This window comes from Rhinolophus sinicus, chromosome 5 (assembly GCF_057876585.1).
Source record: "Rhinolophus sinicus isolate RSI-liver-muscle chromosome 5, RSI-T2T, whole genome shotgun sequence".
Lineage (NCBI taxonomy): Eukaryota > Metazoa > Chordata > Mammalia > Chiroptera > Rhinolophidae > Rhinolophus > Rhinolophus sinicus.
In genome coordinates this window covers 86,777,373-86,804,971 of record NC_142505.1, presented here as the reverse complement: position 1 = coordinate 86,804,971, position 27,599 = coordinate 86,777,373, and the positions used below count along the sequence as shown (strand labels likewise).

Here is a 27,599-nt window from a genome sequence, read left to right as displayed (position 1 = left end):
TAATGTAAATTCCTGTTCTTTAACCCAAAAGTCTTATGTCAAATATGTTTCTTAAATAACATCAAGGATAATACCTGAAACACAAGGATCATTTGGGAATGGAGTCCCTACGTGTCTGTTTTTCTGGCCCCTAAACGAGGACACATGCTGCCAGGTACTCACTTGACACTGTTTGCGACACTGAAGAGGCGGTCGTCGTGGTAGGAGTGGTAGAGGACGGGGTGGATGAAGGTGTGGACGTGGACACGGCAGGTGCTGGGCTACTGGTCGTAGGGGTGGATGCTCCCACTGCTTGTGCTTGTGCTTGCGCTTGGGCTTGCACTTGGGCCTGGGCCTGAGCTTGCGCCTGCGCCTGGGCCTGCGCCTGGGCCTGGGCCTGGGCCTGCGCTTGAGCTTGAGCTTGTGCTTGTGCCTGGGCCTGGGCCTGAGCCTGCGCCTGCGCCTGAGCCTGGGCCTGGGCCTGGGCCTGGGCCTGGGCCTGGGCCTGCGCTTGGGCTTGGGCCTGGGCTTGGGCCTGAACCTGCGCCTGGGCTGCAAGCATAGGTGTCAGTTCTGACTGCTGAATAACCTTAACTCCATCTGGCTTGGTCCATGCAGATTCACGTGTCCGAGCATTGTAATAATAAACCTGCAGAAGAAGCAAAATCACCAGTATGACAGAATCTATCAACTATCATAAAAAACAGTAACCCAATTATATTTTGTCTTAAAAGATATTGAAAAATAAAACTACTTAGAAAAAACACATCAACATTGGCTGTCTATGTATTATGCGACTATAGTAATTTTCCCCTTCTTCCTCCCCTTCCCCTTATTTTCTATAATGAGCACACTCTATTTTTAACCAAAAAAAAACACATATATATTTTTGTGCGGAAAGTTAACATAGCAGGCCTGACTGCTGTCTTTGGAAAACCCTACTTGCAAAGTTAGCCCTTGGCTGGCATCTGGAAACTTGGATTTGGGGAGGGTTACCATCATTCCCTAACTCGTAAGAATGGCTCACTGCGCCTAAACTGTTTATGCAAACAATGCAATTTATGCTAAATATCTGCTTTCCTTCTGAAAGTCTGGAATTTTGGTGTGTGCTAGGCAGATAGTGCCAGATATGTTACCAGTCCCCAAAGAAAACACTTGACTCCACGGCTGAGGTGAGCTTCTCTGGTAGACAACTCTTCACATGCGTTCTCGCAATTCCACGCCGAAAAAACTGTACACATTCTACGTGATTCCACTGAGAGGACTCTTGGAAGTTTGTGCTTCATTCCCCTTCAAACTTTGCCCCGTGCACCTTTTCCTATTCGCCTATTTTGTTTTGTATCCTTTCACGGTAATTAGTCTTAGCTATGGGTACAGTATATGGTGAGTCCTGTGAGTCCTAGCGAACACTAAACCTGAAGTTTGGGGACCCATGACACATATTTGAAATACAAGCTTCCAGAATCACAGGCAACCTTATGCCTGTGCATAAGTCCAATTCAGTGAGCCTTTCCTGGAGTCTCACCCTCCCAACCCCCTGCTTACCCACAGCTCATTTTTAATTAGCAAGAATACTGTCACTGATCTCAATCTGCCACAACTCTTAAGTTTTATTCTTCTGTCACCAACTTAAACATGTTTTATAATTTACCTTCCCATCTGGAGTTTTATTTTCAACCCATATCTCCTCAGTAGGAGGCAGTGCCGGAGTACCAGGAGCAGTCACAGGAGGCATTCCTGGTGGAAACATCATCCCCGGAGGAGGAGGCATGGTTCCCATGGGCGGAGGCATGAAAGGTGGTCTCTGTTAATTCACAAGAACAGTAATGGTCACTGCTATGCATCTTTTTTTCCTTCCAATTATTACTGAATTCTACCCAAGGGAAAACAAAGCACTGTAAGAGAAACAAAACTAGTTTTATAGTCCATTCAAATACATCCATCTACGTAGGGTATATTAGCAAAGTTTCTCTGTAACAAAAATGATTACTAAACAGACTGGAAAGAAACACATCAAAATACAGTAGTCATCTCTTTGTTACAGCATCATGGGTGAATTCTGCTTTAGTCTTTATACTTTAACTGCATATTTCATACACTGGACACTAGATTACTTTCAAAACAATTTTTGTGTCTTTTTTAACACCAGCCACACCAATGCCTCCATAGCTCACCTACAACAGGACCCAACTATAAGAGAAACATGATTTACAAATAACATAGCAATAACTAAAAAAGAAAATGGGATATACCTAACCCTTTATTCTCTCTTCGTGCAAGAAAAAAACATGTATTAGCTAGGAAAATATTAATTCTTTCCTATTTTTTAAATAATAATAAAAATGTAGCTCAAAGACATGAATATCAGCAAGTTTAAAAGATACAGTAGAATAATTATCCATTTTACTTTCAGTGGAAAATAGAAATTTAGATGGTATGTATATATAACTTTTTTTTTTTAATATTTCCTGGAGCCATACTGGTTCAATCCTATCTCTGGTAATTCCTTCACTGGCATTCTTCAGTGATTGCTGACACAGCCTAAGATCTAGAGCCAAACAATTCAACTGTAACTGCTGCTCCTTACTCATTAAAGCAGACAAGAGGCCTAACATTTTAAAAAGATTTTGAACAGGGATTAAAAAGATGTCCTCTATAATCTACAAATAACACTAAAATTCAATTATCCAAAGCACCTTAATCTGGATAACAGCACTGATACTATGCGAATAATGTGAAACGGCATTTTATTTTCCTAAATTTTCTTCCCCATACTTGTTTTTTGGATTCATTTTAATGTCTCTCCAGCATCAACACACAGACCCATACTTTATAAAATATCCACCCCAAATATATCACATGCACATCTGCAGGAAATCACTTGGATTTAATGTAAAGCCACACAATTATCTAGCAAGACCAAGAAAAGTATCACATTATAAAGTATCCCATTACAACATCTGACATATTTCCATCAGAGGGTTACATGAGTCCATTACATTTTATATTCTACAAGTAGGTTTAACTCATAAAGGCACATATTAGAATAAATTCATATGTAACAAGTTACACAAAAGTCAGTAGGTCAAAAAGCTATTTTTCATTCTAATCTTGAAGAAAACATAAAACCACTTAACTTAAGGGGGAGGGGCTATTCATTACTAGTAAGGCAATAAAATTATTAAGCAAATTATTAAAACCTGTGTCTCTTCCATAAATAGAACCCTATCTAAACAGAGATAACAACACTTAAATAGTAGTACCTCATTATTTTTTACTATTTTTAGTTAAGTTTATTCTTGACTATCTAAGCTAATGAAAGGCAGATACCACCACTATATTTATTTCGTTTCAGAACTGTACAAGCTGGATAAACTAAGTAAACAAATATATACCCAAACAAAAAGAATACAATCTCAAAAGTAGACATTTGAGAGATGCCACTTTCATGACCTTTCTTCAGACAATAACTGAATCTACATATACTTGAGAGGGATATGTGCCTCATATCCAGAAAGAATCCCACAATGATTCTATTTCTAAAATTATAAGATAACCTTTTTTATTTCCCCAGGGGAAAGAAAAATTCAAATAATGTGTGTACAAAATGTATTTGTTGTCACTTTCTACATTCTACCTGAGGAATCACTTCTGGCAAGAATTGCTCAGAAATATACACATATATACATTTACGCTTAATGACAACATGTATCATTGAAAATAAACTTCCCTCACTCTATACATTAATATTTCAAACTTCATTTCCCATAAAGAAGATGGATTACTAAAGACAATTCTCAGAGATAAAGGCAGGTAAGAACTACTCTATTCAATCCCTTATTTTTCTATCACCATCTAAATTCCCATTCTAAATTTCTATATGAATTACTGTTATCACTGCTTTTCGGAGCACCATTTTATTACATGGATTATATTTTCCTATAAAGTGAAACTAAGAACACTGAGATCTGATATTGATACTAATGCCAATGAAGAAATGGTGAGCTCTATGTTTTACCTGGAGGTGTGGCGGGCCCATAGGAGGAGGAATCCCTCCGGGAGGAGGCATTGGCGGCATATTAGGGTCAAAAGGAGGACGTCCAAAGGGGGGCCGCGGCGGTGGAGGAGGGCCTCGCATCATACCGAAAGGTGGAGGAGGCCGCATGAGCGGTGGCGGGCCTCGCATCACCGCGTTCGGTGGGGGAGCAGGGCCTCGGAACCGCAAGGCCTGCTGCTGAGCCATCCTGTGTGGGAAACAATGGGTACATTTTTACTTGTCAAAATTACAAAAATGTAGCTACTGATCTCTAATTACATCGAATGTGCATCAGTAAGAATGACTGATTAATGGACACCATATCTAAGAGGAAATCTGGATGAAGAGGATATCTGGGTGGTCTTAAAATGTCTCCCCACATGCTGCTTATACCATGTTGCCCCAAAAATAAGACCTAGCCGGACCATCAGCTCTAATGCGAGTCATATATATTATAAGACCGAGTCATATATATTATAGCAAAATAGGACTGGGTCTTATATTAATTTTTTCTCCAAAAGACACATTAGAGCTGATGGTCCAGCTAGGTCTTATTTTTAGGGAAACACGGTAGTTGCAAAGGAGGATGAAAAAAACAGGAAATTGGGCAACACCTTGACCAGGGGATCAAAATTAATATCATCTAAAAAAGGACAGATGGACATCATGTGACCGAGAGGGGCACAACATCACTTATTTCAGGTAAGGATGTATAACCTTAATAAGGAGGAAATATTAGACAAACACAAAATAAGAAATGTTCTATTATAATAAAAAGGGGGATCAGGGTTGTATTCTTCAGAAATGTCGATGATAAAAGGTAGGCTGTTCTACTAAAGGTAGGAAATGTTCTAGATTAAAGGAAGCTAAACAGATATGCACTAACGCCAGACCAAATCCTGTGCTAGAAAGGCTAGGGAAGAAAGGCTATAGAGGATTAATGGACAACAATGGAATATGGACAGTAGATTAAAGTGTTGTATCACTGTAAATATATGAAGTTGATAATTGTACCATAGCTAAGCAAAAGAATATATTTTTAGAAAATACACACTTAAGTATTTAGGGGTAAAAGGCCATGGTATATGTATCTTACCCTGATATGGTTCAGAGTAACAGAGCATGCATGCGTGCAAATAATAAAGCAGGAAAAGTAAAATATTAACACTAGGTATACTAGCTTTATTTTTACAACTGTTTTGTAAGTTTGAAATTACTTCCAAATACAAAGTTTACAAGGGGGGAGGAAAGCAGTTTAAGAGAGAACTACTATGCTCTACCTAAAGAGAAAGCCTTTCTCTACACTGCCCATCCTTTCATCTCCAGCTAAACACCCTAGTTTATTTTCTCCATAGCATTTAAGCAGGTAAGTGCTTTTTAAAAACAAAAATTATTCACTCTTAACAGTAATTATTATATGCCAAGCAGTGGTCCTCTAAGCTCTTTTCAAATCAGTTAATCACCGTAACAACCCTACAGGATGGATATTATCAACTTCATTTTACAGACGAGGACACTAAGGCACACAGAAGTTAAATCATTTGTCCAAGGCCACAGCTGGTTCAGTGGAAAAGCCAGGGTTCAAACACAGGAAAATAGCTCTCAAACATTACACCACGCTGTCTGTTATTAAGCCCCTTTGAGTAGGAATTCTGTCCTGTTCACCTTTATATCCCAAGCACATAATTAGGTCTGCATGTAGTAGGCCTCAATAAATATTTGTTAAATGAACCAATGAATACCTAGGTGATACTGTACCTAAGCTACCTCATAAGTAGGGTATGTAGAATCTTAATAAAACTATTTTTACTATAATTTCCCATAGTCAATTTACTGAGCACCTATTAGTCTTCCCATTAGTTACTATAAATCTCTCCATTATAAAGTTTACATTTCTCAAGAGATCAACAATTATACTCCTTATGTATATTTGAAGATAATCATTCTTATATTCTCTCTCACCAGGCTCTTTCAACTTCCCTACATGTTTCAACCCTTTGCTTAAGATTAATGATGCTTTGAACTTTTTTCCCACATCACAGTTCAATTCTGATACAAAAAAATCCTAATAAAGAATCAATTTTCCTTCTAGGATAGTAAACACATCCAGACCTACTATACCAACTATAACCAAATTTGCACATAATCCTACATTCAAAGTTAAAAAATTGAGTTAAAATCAATGACTGCAAAAAGGAGTATGGATTATATCAGAATAGTCTTTTTCAAATTACATGCACTCCCAAAAGACACATGACCACTATTACTAAAGAAATGTCTTAACCTTTAGTGCAGAAATAAAGTTAACTACCAAGGAAAGCTATTCTGTTTCAGCCTTGAGTTAATAATGTACCTTAATCTTGGATTTCCTTTGAGGCTAACTCTCCCTTTTCAAAAATTCTACAGTATTTCTTTCTTTAGAATTTCACACTTCCTAGATATAGCTTGAATTAAGTGTTTAGGCTTTAGAGTCACGAAAAAGTCAAATCATGGCTCTGCCTTTTGTTGTCAGACTAGTTACATAATTTCTGAATCTGAGTATATTCAGATGTAAATTAGCATGGAATAGAAATAAAACCTATCTCATATCTCTGTTCAATGAGATAATCCCCGTGAAAAATTTAGGACAATACCTGATGCACAGTAAACCACTTTAACTATCTCAACTTTGATTCCCCTACAAAACCTAGCAAAGTGCTCTACCTGTAAGAGGCACTTAGTTGTCAGTTTGACTAGATGGCTTTCAAAAGTCTGACATTAAAATGGTGACAAAATTCACACAAAATCCTCCATCGGCAGCCTAAAGTTGCCATTTTTTGATGCCAGATGTATAGCTCTTCATAAACACTGCTCCATCACAACCAACCTACCAGAACCTGCAGTAAGGATTAAATGAGCTAATAAAGTACTTGGAACAATGCCTAGCACATTAGTGCTCCATAAGTATTAGCTTTTATTACTGTTGCTGTAACATTAGTATAGCAGTAATAGTATTAGTGTTAAATGGCATTAGTATTAGTAATAGTGGCAGCTATTATTATTACTTTAATTATTACTACCAGGCTCTATATAATTTGTCCCTTTTTGACCTCTCTACAGATTCTAGTCTTCTTTATGATCAAATACTTCATTACCTTGAAGCCTCTGCACTCGTTCCCTCTGCCTGGAATGCTTTTCCCCAGATCTCTACATAACTGGCTCCTTTTCATTATCAGTCTCAGTTCAGATGTTACCTCAAACTCTTTCCCTCCTAGCCTCTCCCAGACCCTCTGTGGCTCATTACCCAATTCGAGTTTCAATTAAGATAAATGCTATGAAGAAATCTCTCACTTGGTTACTTTTGTAGTACACTCACTAATATATAGTTTTCCCTTAGTAAACTGCTGCATCCCAGTGCCCAGGATGATAAGTGTTCAAATATTTTTTTTATAATGATAGCAAACACTAGGTACTTCCTATATACTAGGCACGGATATATATCCATGGACATTATATGTACTGACTTTTAATCCTCACAACACAAAGAGGTAAGTTTGGCACCATTTTTACAGAGGAAAGTATGGCACAGAAAAATAACTTGTTTATGGCAGCAGTCAATGGTAACACTAGTGTATTCTTATTCCCATTTTTACAATTGAGAAAATTTAGACTGCAAGTACCCTGTCACAAGTCATGAAGTATTAATAAGTAAACAAAGGCCCTGGGTAAAGAATCTTTACAAATACGATGCTAAAAGTTATCTTAATGGCCCTCAACCATAAAGAGATCAATGGCATTTGGATCTCCAAATAAATTCTGTGTATTGTAGGTTATTTGCATTCCTACTACTTAAAACCTTTTTGGAAAACAGAAGCCTACCGCATAAATAGAAACAAAAAAAATTTTTTACAAGAACAAATGTGTTTCTCTAGAAGTACTCTATCCACATATGCAATCTCCCCAATGGTGAAGATAAAACTGCAAATACTTTAATAGGAGGGGCAAAAATGGAAAAGTGTTGCTGACATGTGGGAAGAGACCTAGGTTTTAATCCAGACTCTGCCAATTACTCAGTGACCTTGTACAAGTCACTTCAAACTTGCAGGTTGATTTCCTCATTGGATGTGATTAGTTCAGAATTTAGATCAATCTTAATTAGCATGGAAGCTCCTTGAGGACAAAGGATTTTCGTCTGGTTCAAGTCACCTAGGTCGGTGACTGCACATAGCACACATTCATGGGTCTACTAAGTGAACCATCTCAAAATCACCTATATTCCTTTCCTTACTATATATTCACTGAACACCTTATTTGCTAGGTACTATGACAGACACACAACGAAATACCTTCAGGATACAAATACAAAAACTAAACCCCAATTTCTACCATCAAAGAGGCCATATAAACAGCTAATTTCTCTTAAACCATGAGAAATGCTGAAATAAAGGTCTGTACAATATACTTTGGAAGCAACCTTCAACCCAAGAGGCTAAATATTTGCAACAGAACATCGAATTTAAGGACCTATTCAAATCAGTTTAGTACAGTCTGAATGACTATTAATAAAATGAAAAGGCTACTCCTTGTAAAGCTGAAGAAAGATACTCAAAAATGCAAAGTACTGTTCCCACGTAAATCCATATGAAACTAGCCAAGTATCATTCTCTTGAGATCAGAATCAGGAATAAACCTTCCACCACTGATATAGAAAAGCCCTGGTAATGCACATTGATCACTCATTACTAAAGTAAAAACATGGGGTTTAAAGGATTTGAGATTCATCTCTGAAGTAAGACAAAATTTTACTCCTGCCAAAGTAAGGATTTTTGTGTGTGACAATTCAGAAACCAAAAGACGTTATATATATATTTTTGCCCTACAACCTTGAGCTCATTTTTTATACAATTTCATCTTGAGCTCTGGACAGTACTACACTGCTCGTAACCGACACTGCTCTGTTTTATTTTCAAATGCTGACAATGGCACAATTCAGAATGGGAGCTGAACATCTGAAATGACATTTTTCCCATCCAGGAAAAAAAAAAAGTATCAAATATACATAAAGCTTAGTACCTCTTTTTCCTCAAAAACCACTGACTAAAGATTTTTCCAAGACACTTTCACTTTCCCAAATCTTAATTACAAAATTCCATAGGCAATGAGACACCAGAAGAAGAAAGCTCACTGTACTTTTTAGGGCGAAGGCGTGAGCAGACACAGCGATAGAGACTCCAGGCTCTGGAGCCTGACTGTCTGGATTCAAGCCACGTCCAGGAGCTACAATTTCACCTATGTGACCTTGTTCTACTTCCTCAAACCTACACCAGTCTCAGTTTTCTCACCTGTAAAATGGACGAGTAACTTAACTAAAGGTGGCTCTGGTCTGTGGCATGCAAAATGAGAAAAGGAACTACTCCAAAGGTTGGTTGTGAGCATTAAATGAGACAACTCTAAGTAAAGGGCTCACTGGCATATAGAAGTAAGTAACAAACGGTGGCTGCTATTGTTATTATTCACAAATACGGGATACGGGATAAAAAGATTAGAAGAAAAGCCACAAGACGTTAAAAGCAAGCGACGTTGGGAAGGAACCGGGCAGAAGTAGAGACCTCCGAAGGGCCGCGTAGGGCGTGGAGAAGGCTGAGTCAGAAGTAGTGAGGGGTCTCGGGGAGTTAACTGCGGAGTGGAGAGGTGTCCCGAAGGAAAACGGGGCCCGCGGAGGCGCGAGCCGAGAGGGAGGCTGAGGTGGGCCGAGGCGGAGGTGGCATGAGGCTGAGGAGGGGCCCCATGGCGGGAATGTCTGGCCCGGCCTCCGGGCCGCAGCCGCGAGAAGCGCTGGGCCCACGAAAACCACAAGGAGCTCCCCGAGAACACGCAGGAGGCCGCGGCCCAGTCCCAGCCCGGCTCTCTCATTCAAGCCACCTTCCCCTTCCCCCTTCTCCAACCCCATGCGGTCCTGGCCCCGAGCCGCCGCGGCTCCTCTGCCCACCCTCCACCCCTCATCTTCGCGCGGCGGGCCTATCCCGGGACTCCAGCATGCTGAGAAGTAATAACGAGCGGGGTCCCTTACCTGAGCTCCCCCGGGTTGAATCGCTCACCGTCCCCCCCGTCCCCGCCACGCTCCGCCATTACAGAGGGCCGCGTTCATCCACCCGCCGACTCGACGTCCCCTATTGGCCGGACGGATCATCAATCCCATGCGAGAGAGGCGGAGACATTAGGGATCTGTGAAATGATTGGTGGTACTTTCCATCAATCCTAGAGCTGAGGGCGACATCTGCCTTACTATTGGTGGAAGGGCCCGCCGACTTTGAAAGCGGTAAGGAGACAGACGGTTGATTGGTTGCCCGGAGGCTTTATGGGAAATGAGACTTAAGCAACGAGGAACTGCGGGCGCCCTCTAATGGTAGGCAAAACTAGGTCCTCCCACGTACTGACGGCCTGCGGTAGCCACGTGTCTGCTGGCTTCCAGGAAAACCAGTTGTGGAGCCATATTGGCCACATACTGGCGATATTGGTTCAATCTGAGACCATTTCTATTGCGTGAGCCAATTAAAAATCGACCTGAGTCATGCCTAGACCAATCACAGAGTTGCTGTGAAAATGAGCTATTTCCCAACTCTTCAGAACAAGGAGTCTTAAACCGTTACCAGATTATAGCCATGTTATTAAATAATAGATTAGTAACTACTGTGTTTCCCCGAAAATAAGATCTAACCAGAAAAATAAGCCCTGGCATGATTTTTCAGGATGACATCCCCTGAACATGAACCCTAATGTGTCTTTTGGAGCAAAACTTAATATAAGACCCGGCTTATTTTCGGGGAAACACGGTAGAAGAATACCTCCTAAATTATATTAAATAGTTAGTTGTAGGCTGATGAGTGTTAAAAGTTGGTGCATTAAGATAAGTTGGGGAACATAAGCCTCTTCATCACAATTTACAGTTTAAAGCATCTGTCCTTCAATTTTAAAATACACTTGTCTCAAATTAGCACACCCTAATACCCAGAAGGAATTCTGAATATTTATTTCTTACTAAAGGAAACACACACACACACAAAAAAAAAACTTTAGGCTCTGGGGTTTCAAAGGCACAATGAAGATAAACCTTATTAAGTTGCTCAAAATATTAAAATAAATTTACTCAGACCTAACTATAAATACTGGGAACTATCTTAAGTACTTTGCACGCATTCTGTCGTTTAGACCTCATAAACACTGAGACGTGGGTACTATGAATGGCCATCGTTTATAAATGCGACTGAGTCACAGAGAAGTAACTTGTCCAAGTTCACATAACTTGTAAATGGCAGACAAGGCAATAATGGCAGCAAAGCCTTATTTCTAAACACCCTGAGCCAAGAAAATTGGCAACATACATCCATACAAAAACTCGTACACAAATGTTCATAGCAGCATTATTCTTCATAGCCAAACGTGAAATCAACCCAAACATCAAATCAACTGATGAGTGAATAAAGAAACGTGATGTATGTATACAAAGTAATATTATTCAGCCATAAAATGTGATGAAGCACCACTACATGCTTTAACATGGATGAACCTTGAAAACATTATGCTAAGTGAGAAGCCAGACACAAAAAGATACACACTGTGTGATTCCATTTCCATGAAGTGTCCAGAATAGGCAAATCCCTAGAGATAGAAAGTAGATCAATGGTTTCCAGAAGAAGGGGAGAGTGATAGCTAATGGGTATGGGATTTCTGTGGGGTGGATGAAAACGTTCTGAAGGTAGATAATGGTGATGATTGCACAAATTGGTGAATAGACTAAAACTCATTGCATTATACACTTTAAAAGGTGAATTTTATTGTATGTGAATTATAGTTCAGTAAATACAATGCTATGCTGAATCCCAGTTAAATATTCCAAATCAATTAAGTATGACAAAACATGATAAGAACTGAACACAGTTCTGAGCATAAGAAATCGGAGAAGGAAAGGATGATTGAAATTTCGTTAAATATGTGACATTTGAACAAACTGGAGTCTGACTAAGAGTGGAAGGTTAAATCCCTTTTTTCAACATCAGCATGCATCCCCAAGTCCTGGCAAACTACTGAAAAAATAATACTGGTATAGAAGCTCATAAAAACCTAATCCCCAGTGCTGGAAAAAAAAATTCAAAATGGATCCCTTATAGAAATCGTGTCAAAGGCATACATAAAAGATGAAAAAGGTCCGTTTTAATGAATGAAACTCCTTGGAGATGTAATAAAAGTTTTATTATTTGATAATTTCATTGTATTTGTATATCTATATATATTTTAAGATATTTATGTCTTGTATTATTTTTATATATAGCAGGCTTGTATACATAGGAATATGTATTATATGTATATGGTTATATACATATATAGAAAATCATTTCAGTGTTTCATTGCTGTAGTTTACTCACATAAACATATCCTTGAAATTCAGTACTCAATAGCTATATAAAAATACTGCAAATATCTAATCTGAGCTGTGTCTACAGTGAACCATTTTATTGAATCAATGTGAAGAAAATAATTAAAAAGACTCAATGTATAATATCTTTTAAAAAACCAAATGGATTTTCCTGTCATCAAAGCTTGATATATCTCAGGGTACTAAAAATGTGCATAGCTGTAGAGAACAGAAAAACACCGTCCTTGCCCAATTGACTGCAATTGAATTATAGACCCCAAAACTTAGTTTATCAAAGTGAGGCAAAGAAGCAGGATTGGCTTAAGACAAATTAATATCATCAGGGCTCTAAGTCCTGGCTATGAAGTCGCTCTTCAGAAGTGCCTCTTGAGAAGAGGTTCCAATGCTGAATCAGGCTTTTCTTTTTAATAACTACCATTTTTGAACACCTATCTTAAACCCATGGTAGATATTTTGCACACACTCTTTTTAATACCCTTAACAGCCCTTTAAGGCACACATATTGTCCCCAATTTTACATATGGGGAAGCTGAGGCTCAGAGACATTACATAATTGGTGCAAAGAGGCATTTACACAGGTAATAAGAGGTGAAGCTAGTATTCAAGCACAGGTATATCTCATACCAAAGCCAAGTGGGGATGGCTAAATCCCTGTCTCACCCAAGCCAGAAAGGTAGCATAGCTAATGTATCATTTCTTTCTCTTCTCTGTAGACTGTGAATACTTTTCAAAGACTCTCTAGTTTCCTCACTGAATCCCCAGCCCCTAGTGAAGTACGCACGCATGTGTAAGGCCAGCACTGTCTACTGTACTGTGCAGCTATATTATTCCTTAATGGATCTGTTGGTCTTTGAAACATTTAAAGAGATCTCAGAAATGGAAAATGCCTGACCAGATACACCTGCTGGCTGCCTCACAGGCGGTACGGGTAGCAGTTGCTAACAGCTTTGGAATAAATGAGATGAGGAGTCTAGTCCTGCCTCTACTAACTACTGGCCGTGTAATCCTGGGCAAGTAAGTTACTTGATTTCTCATAGCTTCAGCTTCTTTATTTGTTTCACTCTCAACACTTAGGAGATTCCAAGAGTTCAGGGAGCTGTAAGCCAGGAATTGTGGCTAAAGACCAAATATATATGAGAAACGTATTTTGGTCATCTTGTCAGACGAACTCAGAGAAAGTCTGGAGGCTTTGCTAGAAACAAATGATAGAGGTTTATTCAAGGGTCTTATAGTTTGCAAACTGGGAACACAGCTAGGCAAAAACCCAGGAGTGTTCCAAAGGAGAAAGAAAAAAGTTCTTATAATGAACAGTACATTCTTGAAAATCATCAGTCTTGCATTCTTAGTCCTAGCATTCGTCCAAGACAGGTATCAGTCAGATGTCAGGCAGTCTGGATGATGGCTGCCAGGTGGTCCAGAAGATAGGTGCCAGGATGTCTGGTAACTTCCTGGTTGTCTGGATAATGGATGCCATGTGGATGTAAATGTGAGTCCTTCAGGGGATAACTAGAGGGTTACCTGGAGGTCCAGATGTATATTCAGGCATTGATGCAGGACTGGAAAGTTCAAAAAAGTTTAACTTCCCAGGCTAGTTAGAAAAAGAATGGAGTCTTTCTTCATGCTTCAACTGAACTTCATACTGTTAATAATTTAACAGTTTGGTTAAAATGACTCCATTTTATATATTCACCATCTTCACTCTTTCTTCGATCTGAATGACCAAATATATATTGCTTACAAATCACAATATCACAGGTTGAACTTAGTGACTCTACCTAACAGAGTTGACACTTACAGTGTAGAATCCTGGCAGATGCCATATTAACCAAGTGATCAAGGTTAGCATCTTCAGTAACGGCATACACCCCTGATATGATGTGGTAAGAAGGGCTCTTCACCTCTGTGGTATTCTTCCCCCAAATCCATAACCTCTGTCTAACCCTGAGGAGACATTAAGCAAACACAAATTGAGGGACATTCTACAAATTATCTGATCAATACTCTTCAAAAGTGTCTAAGTCATGAAAAACAGGTAAAGACTGAGAAGCTGTCACAGATTTAAAGCAGCAAAGGAAATATAACAATTAAATGCAATTTGGTATCATGGATTGCATCGGGAAGAGAAAAAGGACACTAGTGGGGAAAACCGAGGAAATCTGAATAAAATATAGTTAGTTTACTTACTATTGTACCTCTTAGCTTTGATAAACGTACTATGGCTATGTAATATGTTAACACTAAGGGAAGCTGAGTGCAGAGTATCTCTATACTAACTTTGCAACTCTTCTGTAAGTCCAAAATCATTAAAAAAATAAGGCATTTTTTTAGATATGTTTTAAGCTTCCAGATAGCTAGCAATCAGTGATGCTAATAATAGAGGGTGGAAAGCACAGCAATATTATAATGTATGACTTAGTCTGTCATCTACAAGATGAGCGGATTAGACAAGCTGCTCATCCCATTGATAAGAGCAAGCAGTACACAGGGGTATCCCTAGAAAAGGCAGCTACATGAGCACCAAAAGAGCTCCCAATGTACCCTTGACCTTGGGAAATACATGGGGTTAAGGATTGCAATCCTAGCTTCACAGTCCCCCAAATAGATTTTGCTGGCAAAATAAGACTGCACCCAAAGTCAAGGACATTCACTTTTAACTGAGCACATAAAGACCCATCTCCATAAACCAGAATGCAAATTTATTAATTTACAAAAAAAATAATTACAACTGTCACGTGGACCATACATTTCCCTCCTCTCTGGGCAAACTTACAGAGTAAGTAAAATTATCAGAAAGCAGCTCAATCTGATTGGAAGTAGAACAAGGGCAATCAATTACTGGATTTGAATTTTTAATGTCACTGAGTCACAAGAGCCTGATAATTCTCTATTCCAAATAAAGATATACCTTCCACTTAGACCATCTGTGCCTACCCTTGCGTTGGGGAACTCTCTGCCCTACCCAAGAACCTCTTCCTATTTCTCTAGCTAGAAGGAAATTCAAAAAGAAGCATGTTCTTTTCTATTCTGCTTTACAGGAAATAAACAGAAAGGAAGTCATTTTTATTATTGACACCACTGGCTGATTCAATCAACAATGAATGGTTGATGAGCTCATGAATTTGCAAACCCTTAAGATAATTCCATGAACCACCTGGGATTTCTGAGCCAGAAAGTAGAGTACACTGCTCTAGGCTGACCTTCTGTGTTTTGTTTCCACATTTTTCCCCAATAGAACACCATATGATTACTTAGGTTTCCACTTATTAAATGATACTCACATTCCCAAAGATTACGCTAATTTGGATTTGTCCTGGAATAATCAACCACACATTTGTAATCTCTTGGTCTATTAATATAGATGACTATATCTAAGTCCATTGTGTGTGCATTTTACTAGTTTCACTTAACTCTCAGGAACTTTGGATTTGTCCCAAAATACATAATAACACATTTACAGTCTCTTGGTTTATTAACATAAGCAGTTAATCAAATCCCTTGTGTAAAGTCGACACTATTCTTTTACTGAACTGGACTGCAGGGCTCTCTCTTTTCTTCTTTTATCAAAAACAATTATGTATCTTATAGTTCATTTTAACTCTAAAATCACACTATTAAATTTTTTTCTGTTTCTCAAAATTAAAACAAGAACAACAATATCTCAGGAACCCTTATGCAAAGGTGATATTTATGATGCAGTTATAATGCAATTATTTCAAATACTATCTTTCATATACAATTTCCCAAAAATTACCACCTGGAGAAATTACAAAAGAAGTTGATTAAAAAGCTGAAAGGACTCTTTCAGATCATCTCGTCCAATATTCTTTGTCCACAGATGAGGAAATAGAGACCCTGAGAGTTTGATTACTAACTTTCTCACAGTCACATACGCAGTCAGTGGCAGAGACAGGACGAGAACCTCACTTAAATCTGATTGAAATCTCTCTTAAAATTTACAAAACTCCACATCTGTGGTGTCATTAAGCACCACACCAGCCTCAGGATGGGATGAGGTAATAATTTTGTATTGCTATAGCAATAACTCACCATTTTAGAAGTTACTCCTTCATTACACAAATGTATTAGATCAAGCATTCCAATTAGGTGTTCAGGGATAGTTTATTTGTCCATTTGGCAAATCCATTTACTTGTCCATCTGGCAAACATTTAATTAACATCGATATTGTGCCAGGAACTATCATAGCTGCTAAAGACACAAAAGTTGCTGTCTTGGAGTACATAATCTAGAAGAGAAAGTAGATAAATCAAATCTTAGCCAAGACAAATGACTAGTATTTACTGAATGAGTAGCATATGCAGGCGTTTAACATGGAACTTTTCATTTAATTCCTCATGACTACTATATACAGTAGCTACATATTATCCCCTCTCCACAGATGAAGTAACCAAGGATTATACAAGTTACCAGAGAGCAGACCCTTCTCTGCACGGTGTTCAGGTCCTTGGCACTTCGAGCAAAGAATTGAATGAGACATAAAAATACAGTGGTGAAAGAGCAGTTTATTAGAAGTGAAAGTACATGCCAAAGAGATAGGAGCGGGCCCGAGCAAAATAGTGTGGCTCAAAAGGTGCTGACTGTCAAGGACTTGAAGCTTTCATTTCCTTTTCTTCTAGAATGGGCTACTCCTCTCTAATTATGGGGCTGCTTGATTGATACTTGTGATCAACAATGGCTAATGGTTATGGTAAACAAGGGCAAGTTTGGGCAGAGAAGGGAGGTCTTTCGGGTGGTTATTTCCTGTAGACTATGTTGGAAGTGCAGGAATGTTACCTGATGTGTTCGGGCATCTTGGAGACCCAATTCCTATCTCTAACTGCCTGCTTTATGTCCCCCTTGAGAGACGTGATCCCCATAAGTCTCTAAGTGAAGTTGAGGGACAGGAGATCTCTTTTTCTATATTTGCTTCCTGCTGAATGTGGCCGTTGTCCCTACCTATTGGGGATTTGTGGGACTCTCGATCTATCTGACCTTAGATGAGGAGAGAGGGTCTTGAGATCCGCCTGGAGGACCATGTTGACTTCTTTGGTCAGGAGGTACTGGAAGTCTTGTTGGGCTATCAGTTGTATCCCCACAGCCCCTAGATGAGGAGAGATAGATTTTAGTTAATAGAGTTAATAAAACAGTTGGTCCAAGAAGCAGGACTCGAAGCCATTGACGCAGGGTGACTGCGTAATGAAAATGTGTTCAATTTCATGGAGTCTCTGGTCTTTCTTGTGGTTTAACCGGTTATTCGGTTATTATTCACCCGGAAGCTAGGCCTGGAAAGAACACTGTGCTACAATGACGATAGTCAACAGACATTAATCACAAGCTTTAGGGTAATTATCTAAAGCAGTGGGTAGGCGATTTCTATGATTCACATTAAAAACAATCTATTGTTTATGATTAAGAAACTGATTTGAAAACTGATAATAACCAGGGGCTATGGAGCTAAAACACTAGGGAAAAGGAGACTTAGAGTTTCTATAGTGAGAAGCCCTTTCATTTGGCCTGCATCATAAAGGTTACGCAAGTTGCCTAAACTCATACCAATTCAATGGTACAGAGAGGCAGTTCCACCCTACTGCATTTACTCTGAATCTTTATGCCATATTGCTAGAAATTCAAGCAGAAACATAGGAGTGACTGTTTGGAAAGAGACTCCACTGTGGAGGTGGCAACTGAGAAAGCAAACAAGGGCCAGGAAAAGATGCATTAGGGACAACATTTTGGAATTGATTTTAGGAACTAAACAACTAAAGTTCTAGGAGATGAGACTAGAAAAATGGGTGGAGTTACAGTTTATTCTGTAGGTGATAAGAAGTTACTATTTAAGGATTTCAAGTGGAGGAGTGACAGGAACAGCTTTGTTTTTAAAATGATCTGACTACAGTGAGAATGATGCATTAGAAGAGAGCAAGCTTGCAGTTAGGGAGACAGGAGAAGGCTGCTGAGATTGACCAAGATGAGTCCTTGAGCTAAGACAATGACAGCGAGACTGGAGAAGAGGGTAAAGGTCAAGAGCTATTTAAAAGGTAGAAGCAACAACACTAGATGATTGATTGGATTTGAGTGTGGGGCAAATTTTAGGCAACATTAAGATTTCTCACTTGGGCAGCCTGGGTTAATACATGGGGTTATAGTGTTACCCAACATTACAGATTAAGCTTGTAGTTATAATCACAGACAAATATTCTAAGTAGACTTGTTCTGCTTTTGGACTTTGGTTTACTCTGTATCATATCCAAATTCTCTTACGAATGAACTCCACTATCACCAGATACTATAGGGCTTTTTAGAACAAAATAGAAAATGGAGGAATGTGGAGACAATGATTTATCCACATCCCAGTCACTTGCGTTAGAACATCAAATCATCATGAGCCTTGAATTAGGAAGTTTCTAGAACTACCATGAAAAGTCACAAGTTCCTTTATGCAGAAGAATTTGTTAGGCCAAAGCAAATCATTATTAGTGGAATGACACATTCATTCAAGAATGCTCACAGCCCTTTCTAATTCAGACCAGTCCTATACTAAGAAATGGAAACAGTAGAATAACAGCCAACTCCTGCCCTTAAAGAGCTTATGGTCTAATGAGGAAAAGTAAGAAGCAAAAAGTGCAGCATAGATCATAAGATCTCAATCAGGGATTAGCCTAGAAGAGGGGCAGGAGACAGCCTCCTGGGCAGTGGGCCCCTCTTCGAGGTCAGGCCTGCTCCCCTAGAGGAAGCATGTTAGGCACAGATGATGTGGGAGGACATTTCAGGTGGCAGAAAGTCATGGATGGAAGAAAGACATTTTGACTCACCTCATCATTTTGTTCCAGAGGATGTTTGGCCCTGCAATGTCAAGGCATAAGCAGTCAATCAGTGTACACGGAGAGCCAGCCACAGCTTCTCAGTGACGGGCTGCATGGGTTTGAATCCTGGATCTGCCTCTCAGCAGTGATGTGATTTGGGACAATTTATATTCAGTCTTTGTGCTGCAGTTTCCCCATCTTAAACTGGAAATAATAATTACATATCTGCAAAGAATTATTGTGAAGGTTAAATTAATGTCAGCCCACTTAAAGTGTTTAGGACTTAGAGTAAGTGCTCAATAAACATTAGCTATTACCATTGCTATCATTTTTCTTCTTATTATTTTTTATCTCCTTTTGCTGTCTTTATCTCTCCATGTCTGAATCTTTGTCTCTGTTTTACATAGCTCTCTCTGTTGCATGAAATGATCTCAATTTTCTCACTGGTTAGCTAAGAGATAAATACAAGCAAACAATTAGTCTGCCATCCAACTCATAATGGATATTTCTGGGGAAACTAACCCACACAAATTAAAACTGAAAATGGCTACGATTGCATGTGGTAAAATGTGGCACCGACCAAAAATTGACTGAAGATCAAATCTTGAAACGCAGATCTGCAAAATGTGATCCAGGAAAGTTTGATTTGGTAGAAATAACAGTCATTAAAGAAACCTCACACAAAGAATATAAAAACTGGTAAAATTTAATACAGACAGAACTGCTGGATTATTCAAATCTTCACCTTGAAATTTAAATGACGAACTAATTCTGTCAGAAATAACTGCTTGTAAATAAAAAAGAAAATTAATACCAAAAATTGAAAAAATATTTTATAATATAGAAAATTGATCTAGAAATTTATTGGTGTTTGGGGGAGTTAATTATTTATTGGGGTTTATGATTTCTTGGCATTTAGTGGTTGGGGTTATTGACATTTGCTTCTGAAAATGCTTTCTTAATGAACATGTAAGCACGTTGGTATAATTTTGATTCAATGTCAAAGTGCCATTAAGGTCCGAAGGATTGGGATCAAGATGGGGGTGATGGATCAAAGGGTGAGTGTGAGTGTGTGAGTGTGTGTGTGTGTGTGTGTGTGAAGAGAACTTAAGACAAAAACAAAGAGCAGCATGGCCTCCGAACTGGAGCAGCATGCAAAATGTCCCCCATGCCATTTGGAATCTCACGTTATCCTAACTGACAGGCCAGAGACGGAGCAGTGCCCAGGCAGAAGCAGGATCAGGCAGACTTGGTTTGAAAAGGATTCTGCCCCTCACCAGCTGTGTCGCCCCACAAACGTCACCACCTCCTTGAGCACCAGCTTCCTCATTTGAAAATAAGAATGGCAACAGTAGTCGCCTCATGAGGTTATCATGAGGCCCACCTGAGATAACGGCTTTGGCAGGTGCCTGGCAGGAAGCCACCATTATTTGTTATTGTTCTATTTTTCCAGTGTGTATGGGCTCTCAGAGGTTACTCCTCCAGCTGGCGGTCAGCTAGATGAGTCGCTTTTTCTGAGTAGGGTCTTCATATCATATTTCTCAGTCCCACAGCCCAGGTTCCAGGACCCCAGCACAATGCCAAGCTTATCATACGATCCCAGTGATTTTTAGGTGTATGTTGAGTGTGTACTAAACAGAGAGAGAGAGAACTAAAAGGGGAAAAAGAAAGGGAGTTGGGGGTCAAGGCCATTAGACATATGGGGTGCCTCAAAGGATTTCCAGACAGATGGTGAGCAGGGGAGCACACGTGGGTACTATGTACTAATTAGCTGACAGGTGGGTCAAGGCTTGCAAAAGGTGGAAAACAGTATGTTGTTTATTCCCTAAACTCAGAGGCTGCCTGAGGCCAGGTTCCCCAATACCCCCACTCCTCCCTCCTAGCTGTGTTAGCACAAGTTAGGAATATGTTCCACTTCACCTTGAAGAAGCCCTGGGCCAGGTGAAGGGAAAGCGTTGCTGACAGGTTTGATAACTGGGCCTTTCAAGAAAGGTTCTGAGCCACTTTGGCCTCAGCTAGCACTCCACTTCCTCTGGTTATATCGTCCCTGAAACTAAAATACAGCTTGGAAAGACAGCTTGGTGCCCTCACAGTCGCTGTGGCTTCCTCAAGCCACGACACGCGCTCTCTTTTATGAGCCTGTGGGGCTGTAATTCTCATCACCTGACATTTATGGGAGGCTTCATATTAGCAAAAGGCTTTACAGCCATTTTTCTGAGGGATGCCTCCCTGAGACTTGTCAGATATAATCACCCACAGAGCAGAAGGAAAGTGAGTAAAGGTGCACAGTAAATGGCCCTCCCCCACTGGACTGCAAAGAGCCAGGAATGAGCCTGCAGGTGCCACTTCCCTTCAACGACATGTCACAGCTGATTTTCTTGCCCCTGTAGCCTTGGCAGCTCTCTCTCTCTCCCACCATCTTCTACATGCAACCCATCAGTGGATTCTGAAGGTGCAAACCCCAGAGGCACCTCAAATCCATCCATTTCTGTGTACCCCCACGGCATCACTCTGGCCCAGCCCGACTCCCCACAACTCTGTCTGGCTCTGTATCCTAGTCTTGTCCTGTGACCTACCTTCCCTTATCCACACAGGAGACAATGTCATCCTCTAAATGTTTACTTATTTATCTAATATATACACCTTTTTGAACTTCCTGATATTTCTGGAAAATTTTTATTGCTATCCTATAGTGAATATGTATTTTTGAAAAGAATAACCTTTTAAAAACAAAAATAGTGACACTTCAATAGTTTCTTCTCCTGAATAAGGTTTGGCCAGAATAAAAACCAAGCTTTTTAGTGGATCGTAGGGTCCCTCCATGACCTGGCCCCTGCTTACCTTTCTGGCCTTCCCTCCACGCTGACTGCTGCTTCCACGCTGGGTTCAGGGACCTACCAAGTTCATTTCTGTCTCCAGAACTTCCACCCACTTCTCCATCCGCCTGGAAAGCCCTTGGCCCTGCTCTCAGGACAGCTTGCTTTGTCTCGTCTTTCCCGTCTCAGCTCACAGGTCACCTTCCAGCCCTCCCAACCTTAAACTGCTCCCTCTGCCACATGACCTTGTTGATTATGCTCAAGAGCACTTTGAAGAACCTTAAAATGTTTATTTGTTGACTTATACAGTCTGTCTGTTTGCTAGAATGTACATCCCATGAGAACAGGGACCCTGTCTATATTTTTTACCACCATATTTAATGCCTAGCACAACCTCTGCACGGAGGATAAGCTCAGGGAATGTGTGTTGAAAAATTAAGTGAAGGAATGAAGCAATCCATCCGCTGAAGTCGCCCCTCCTCGCAAACTCCCTGCTCGTCTTCATACAATCAGTAGAGGGCAGCAAAGACCCGGAGTTACCTAACTTCGGAGATTTATGCCAGAAAACTTCAGAAAACTTACTCCCTTTTGCCAAATTGCAGGCTCAGCTTTATCAAGAATTTCGGGGAAATACCCAGGCTTACAAACTCTTTCTTCTCCTTGTTTCTGAAGCCTTCCCCACTCTGAACCATTTATAGATTGTTGTTGTTGTTGTTAAGATTTCAGGCTCTCAATGCTTCTTAGAAAATGAAAGTACATGTACTGACTAAGCCAAAAAGAACCCCCATGCCTTGGAGCCTGTACCTTCCCTCCAGACAAGGCAGTGGGGAAAAAAGACACTCCTACCATAGCTGACAGCTGTTTGGGACTTCAGGATTTGCAGCTCTTCCTTATGGTGTGCGGGGAGGGCAGGTACCAGCCAGGCAGCTGTTTCTGTTTGGAGCACTTGCCAGAGCAAGTTGTGCATGTGTTTATAGTTCTGTCTTCTGCTTGGATCTGTTCCTGCTTATTGCATCCTCTGTTTTTGTTGAACAATCTGCCCACCCAGGGCAGAACCTCAACGCCATCTGGCTCCCCGAAAATGCACACTGACCCCGGGTAATGAGCAGAACAGTCAGCATCCACATGCTCGGGGAATGGAGTTTTCATTCACTCTGCTCAACAAAGAGATTGACTGAGTCCTATGACTTACCAGGCCTGGGGCTGTGCTCTGTGGATACAGATGCTCCATTGGATTGAAAGAACAGTGACTAGAATCAAAAGGGAGACAGGAGTTCTTAGCCTCAGCACTACTGACATTTTGTACTAGATCGTCCTTTGTCGTGGGAGCATTCTAGGGTGTTTAGCAACACCCCTGGCCTCTACCCATTACATGCAAGTAGCACCCACCCCCACCTCGCAAGAACCAAAACTGTTTTCAGAAATTGCTAAATATCTCCTGGGGAGGGGCAAATTCCCATCCCCAATCTTGAAAACCACTATTTTAACAATCATGGCGGATACATTTTGGGGTATCTTTCCAGCTTTGAGTCAATGACCCCTTTCTCCTAGCAGTGCTTTTCCTTATCCCATGCTTGTCTGTTGTGACCTGGAGCCTGTGGGCTTGGTAGGTTAGACCTCTGACTCAACCCAACTTAGGCCTCTCAGCTTCTCTCTTCTGGGAATTGGAAACTAGGACTAGGAGACTGACTACCACATGGCTTCTTTGTGGGGACAAAACTTTAATGCAAATTTAGAAGGTCTGAGTGGATGTAATGGTAGCGTGGAGACCAGGAAGCGGTGACACCCTACAGCAGAGATAAGAAGGAAATAGACTACAGAGAAACACGGAGGAAGAGGCAGAGAGAAGTCAGCTGGTTCTAGCCCTTTCCAGTTCTAGTACTCCCTAAGGATAGGCTCTGCCTTGGGGGGTTTAAGGCATTCCTGTACACTTATAACTTATTCCGTTTTTGTGCTGGGGCTGGGTGGTTTTGGTTTTGTTTGTTTTTTGTTACTGGCCCATGAAGTCTACCTGGTACATTTTCTGTGGCTTGGAACTAAAATCATACCAGAAAATATCAGGGATCTAAGCAGTTGGAGGTGCAGTTTGTAACACTCAAAGCAGCTCCACCCACCTTGGCATCTTGTGTTCCATTCTCCTTTCTCTACCGAATGGCTTCCTCGCCCTCTCTGTCAGAATGTTTCTTCTCTTAACCTTGGCTTATATGCACCACCTGGCGTGCCATAGCCTCAACTCAACTTCTTGCTGTTCGTTTACCATCACCTTGACTGCTCATAGCAAACCCAGGCCGGGTTTCCTGGCTCAGATTTCTGAGCAAGTGAGTCTGATTGGCTCGTGTGGCAAACACTACTGGTGACCCGTCCAACATCCATCCCTCCCAATCAGTTTGTTCAAGTGAACAACCCCAGGAGGCGAATCAAAATTGGTGTGTAAGGGCAATGAGATGTAAGAGGATCTTCTTGGGGGGCTTCTAGGAAAGAGTGTTATCCTGGCTACAAGAGAGCAAAGTCTGAGAAGGAGCTAGCCGTCCTCTTCCTGCCTGCTTTGGATGTGTCATGTGAGGACATGATACATGAAGCCCTGGTGGCCATTTTGCAAGCATGAAGTAAAGCCAAGAGAACTACAGAGAAACTGACAGAAGAGGGCTGCAACGTCCTTGAGCTGATGAATTAACTAACCCTGAAGCCATTTACCTTTCGACTTCTTGTTACATGAGATAATTAGGTATCCTTACAGTTTAGGCTACTTTGACTCAGGTATCCTGTTACTTGAAGCCAAAAGGATCCTGATCGATATAGTATAGCTCATCTTTTCAGGCCAGGTCACCCAGGTCCTAGGTCACTAGCTGGCCACCCGGCAGATTGATTGTCTTGGGGCCATGCACTTACCTCCAGTCCATGTATTCATGCCTCGCCCCCAAACTTGTATTATGAAAATTTTTAAACCTACAGAAAAGGTGAGAAAATAATGCAATGAACACTCAAATATCCTTCACTTAGATTCACCAGTGTCGCCATTTAGCTACACATGTTCAGTGTACATGTTTCCATATATATGGAGGGGATTTTTTGACTGAATCATTTGAAAGTAAGTTAGAGACTTTATGAAGCTTCACTCCAAAGTACTTCAGCATTTATCTCTTAAGAAACAGACATTCTCCTATATAACTAAATTGTCATTATAACAGGTTTAATATTGACTATATTATCTAGTATAAAAATCTTGTTAAATTTCTTTAATTTTGCCTGTAATGCCCTTTGGAGATTGATTGATTGATTTGGCTTGTTTTGCCTTATTTTTGTCTTTGTTTTTGTTCTTATCCAGGATTCATCAAGAATCACATGCTGTTTTAAGAGTCACCTCTCAATAGTCTCCTTTATTCTAAAACCATTCTCCTGTCTTTTTTTTTTTTTTCTTTCCTGTCATTGACTTTCAGGCCAGTTCTTTCATAGAATGCCCCTAAATTTGGATTGTCTGGTTATTTCTTCAGAATTAGATTTAGTTAAAGATTTTTAGCAAATACTCTATCAGGGTGATGTTGGGTCTTTCTCAACGTATCACAAGAGGCACCTGATGCCATTGTGTCCTGTTATTGGTCATGCTAAGTTTAATCAGCTGATTAAGGTGTAGTCTGCTAGAATTCTCCATTGTAAAGACATTTTTCCTGTGCATAATTAATAAGCAATTACCATCCATGGGATGGTACTTTGAAAATATGGGAATATCTTGTTCCCCAACAACTTTTATTCAATGTTTTAGCCTTCATTAATAAACCTTGCCTGAATCAACTATCATAGTAGTGATTACAAAACTCACAATTTTTCTAATTCCATCATTTCTTCTATATTTATTATCTGGCACTCTAATTTTTTAAGAAAAAGAGCTCCCTCTTCCCTCACACTCATTTTAAACTTTTAAAAATTTTCTTGAGTATCATTATGAACTCAGATTATTTATTACCACCAATTTTCTTTTTGATTTTCAATTTGTCCCAAATTTGGCCCCGTCCAGCAGGTCTCTGTGTCCTTTTGATATATTCCCATCAGTGTTTGAACATTTCTTTGCTCTCTAGCAGAGGAAGTCCCAAGCTCATCTTGTACTTTGTACCTTGATCCAGACCTGGAATCGGCCATTTTTCCAAGGATACCTGGTTCCTTTTCATGGAAATTAGTTCTTAGTAACCAAGAACTGGGTGGTGCTCATTACTACTGGGCTGTCATTGCTTCCAAGCCCTTTCAGTGGACAGAGCCAGGAGGTGTATTTTATTTTAAATCATGACTTTATCTTGATTCTCCCAACTCCAATCTAACATCACAGGGTTCTTCCTCTTTTATTCCCAGTCCATATTTTTATCTCCTTTCTCCCACAGTGAGAACCCTGGTTTTCACCAACATCAATACATTTTACTCATTTGCTCCTCCTTACAATATAACTAATACTGTAAGAATTACTACACCAATACCACTACCAACAACAAACGTCTTAATAAAATTCAAGACTGTTTGCTGCTTTTTTTAATCCTTAGAATATAGCCTACTAAAGGTAAAGGTTATTTTAAAAACCTTTAAACCTTGAAATAGGTTCATTTTTTTTCTCTTTATATTCAATGTTAAGGTTTTCCTACCCTTGCTGGTTTATTTGTTTTCTTTGTGGGCTTTTAAAATTTATTTTTTAAATTATAATATGTATATATTATCATATTATACATAGTAGTATAATTATATATAATATGCTATACTTTATTATTTAACTTATAATTATGTGACATAATATATATTGTGCTGTGTAATTTTAATTATATATTATATAACTACATTATTATATAATTATGATATAAACTGTAATTTATAATTTAATCTATAATTAACCCTTTTTCAGTATAAAGTGAAATTAGTTTCAACGAATGTATATACAGTGGTATAACCACCAATACAATCAATCTATAGAATGTCGGCATCACTCCTAAAAGATCCCTTGTGCCACTCTATAGTCAATGACCTCCCCTCACCCCCAGCAATCCTGGTCTGATTTCTGTCCCTATAGTTTTCCCTTTAAGTGAAAGTCATATAAATAGAACCATACAATATGTAACCTTTTGTACCAGACTTCTTTCACTTAACATAATGCTCTTGTAATTCAGTCATGTCATTGCACATATCAGCGAGTTGTTACTTTTTGTTGCTGAGTTGTACTCCATTTAACACAATGAAAAGGTGAATTTATTCAAGAACCTCTGGGATCAGGAGCCCATTGCTGACACAGAGCAGCCATATCACTAACATCCGCACTGGTGACTAACCCCATTCAGGACACCAGAAATGCTTCTCCACATCCCTGCCTTCTGTTCTGGAAATAAAAGATGACTTGATCCAAATGTGATGAAGAATCAAGAGTTGTCCTGCTGCCAATATCATGGAAAGGCACTGCTTAGGAGTACAAGAAGAATTTCTACAGTGGAAGGATTTAGGTAAGAGAAAAGACAAATTAATTAACTTGTCAAACCCTTCCTCTCAGATGTCATGAATGCTATAGATTCTTGCATAATGAAGTATC

At 39.8% G+C, this 27,599-nt stretch overlaps 1 protein-coding gene and 1 long non-coding RNA gene across 11 annotated transcripts in view; both read right to left on the bottom strand.

Annotated features, from left to right (window-relative positions):
* Nucleotides 1-10,207, bottom strand: part of TCERG1 (transcription elongation regulator 1) — a 55,669-nt gene extending 45,462 nt beyond the window's left edge. For all 10 annotated transcript variants that reach the window (XR_016021358.1, XR_012489816.2, XM_088798691.1 and 7 more), the window contains exons 1-4: nt 10,065-10,207; nt 3,998-4,223; nt 1,631-1,783; nt 163-628 (exon numbers count right to left, since the gene is read on the bottom strand). Coding sequence is in view for 8 of the 10 variants with exons in the window: in XM_088798691.1 (XP_088654817.1) it covers nt 163-628; nt 1,631-1,783; nt 3,998-4,223; nt 10,065-10,123 (904 nt within the window). In the remaining 2 variants the exon portion in view is untranslated. The remainder of the gene's footprint in view (nt 1-162; nt 629-1,630; nt 1,784-3,997; nt 4,224-10,064) is intronic.
* A 2,420-nt stretch (nt 10,208-12,627) lies between these two features.
* Nucleotides 12,628-25,180, bottom strand: LOC141567123 (uncharacterized). The gene is made up of 5 exons (XR_016021443.1): nt 24,935-25,180; nt 23,238-23,295; nt 19,239-19,454; nt 16,476-17,527; nt 12,628-14,369 (listed from the first exon to the last, which is right to left on the bottom strand). It is a non-coding gene; the product is annotated as an uncharacterized LOC141567123 (long non-coding RNA).
* Between the last annotated feature and the right edge of the window lie 2,419 nt (nt 25,181-27,599).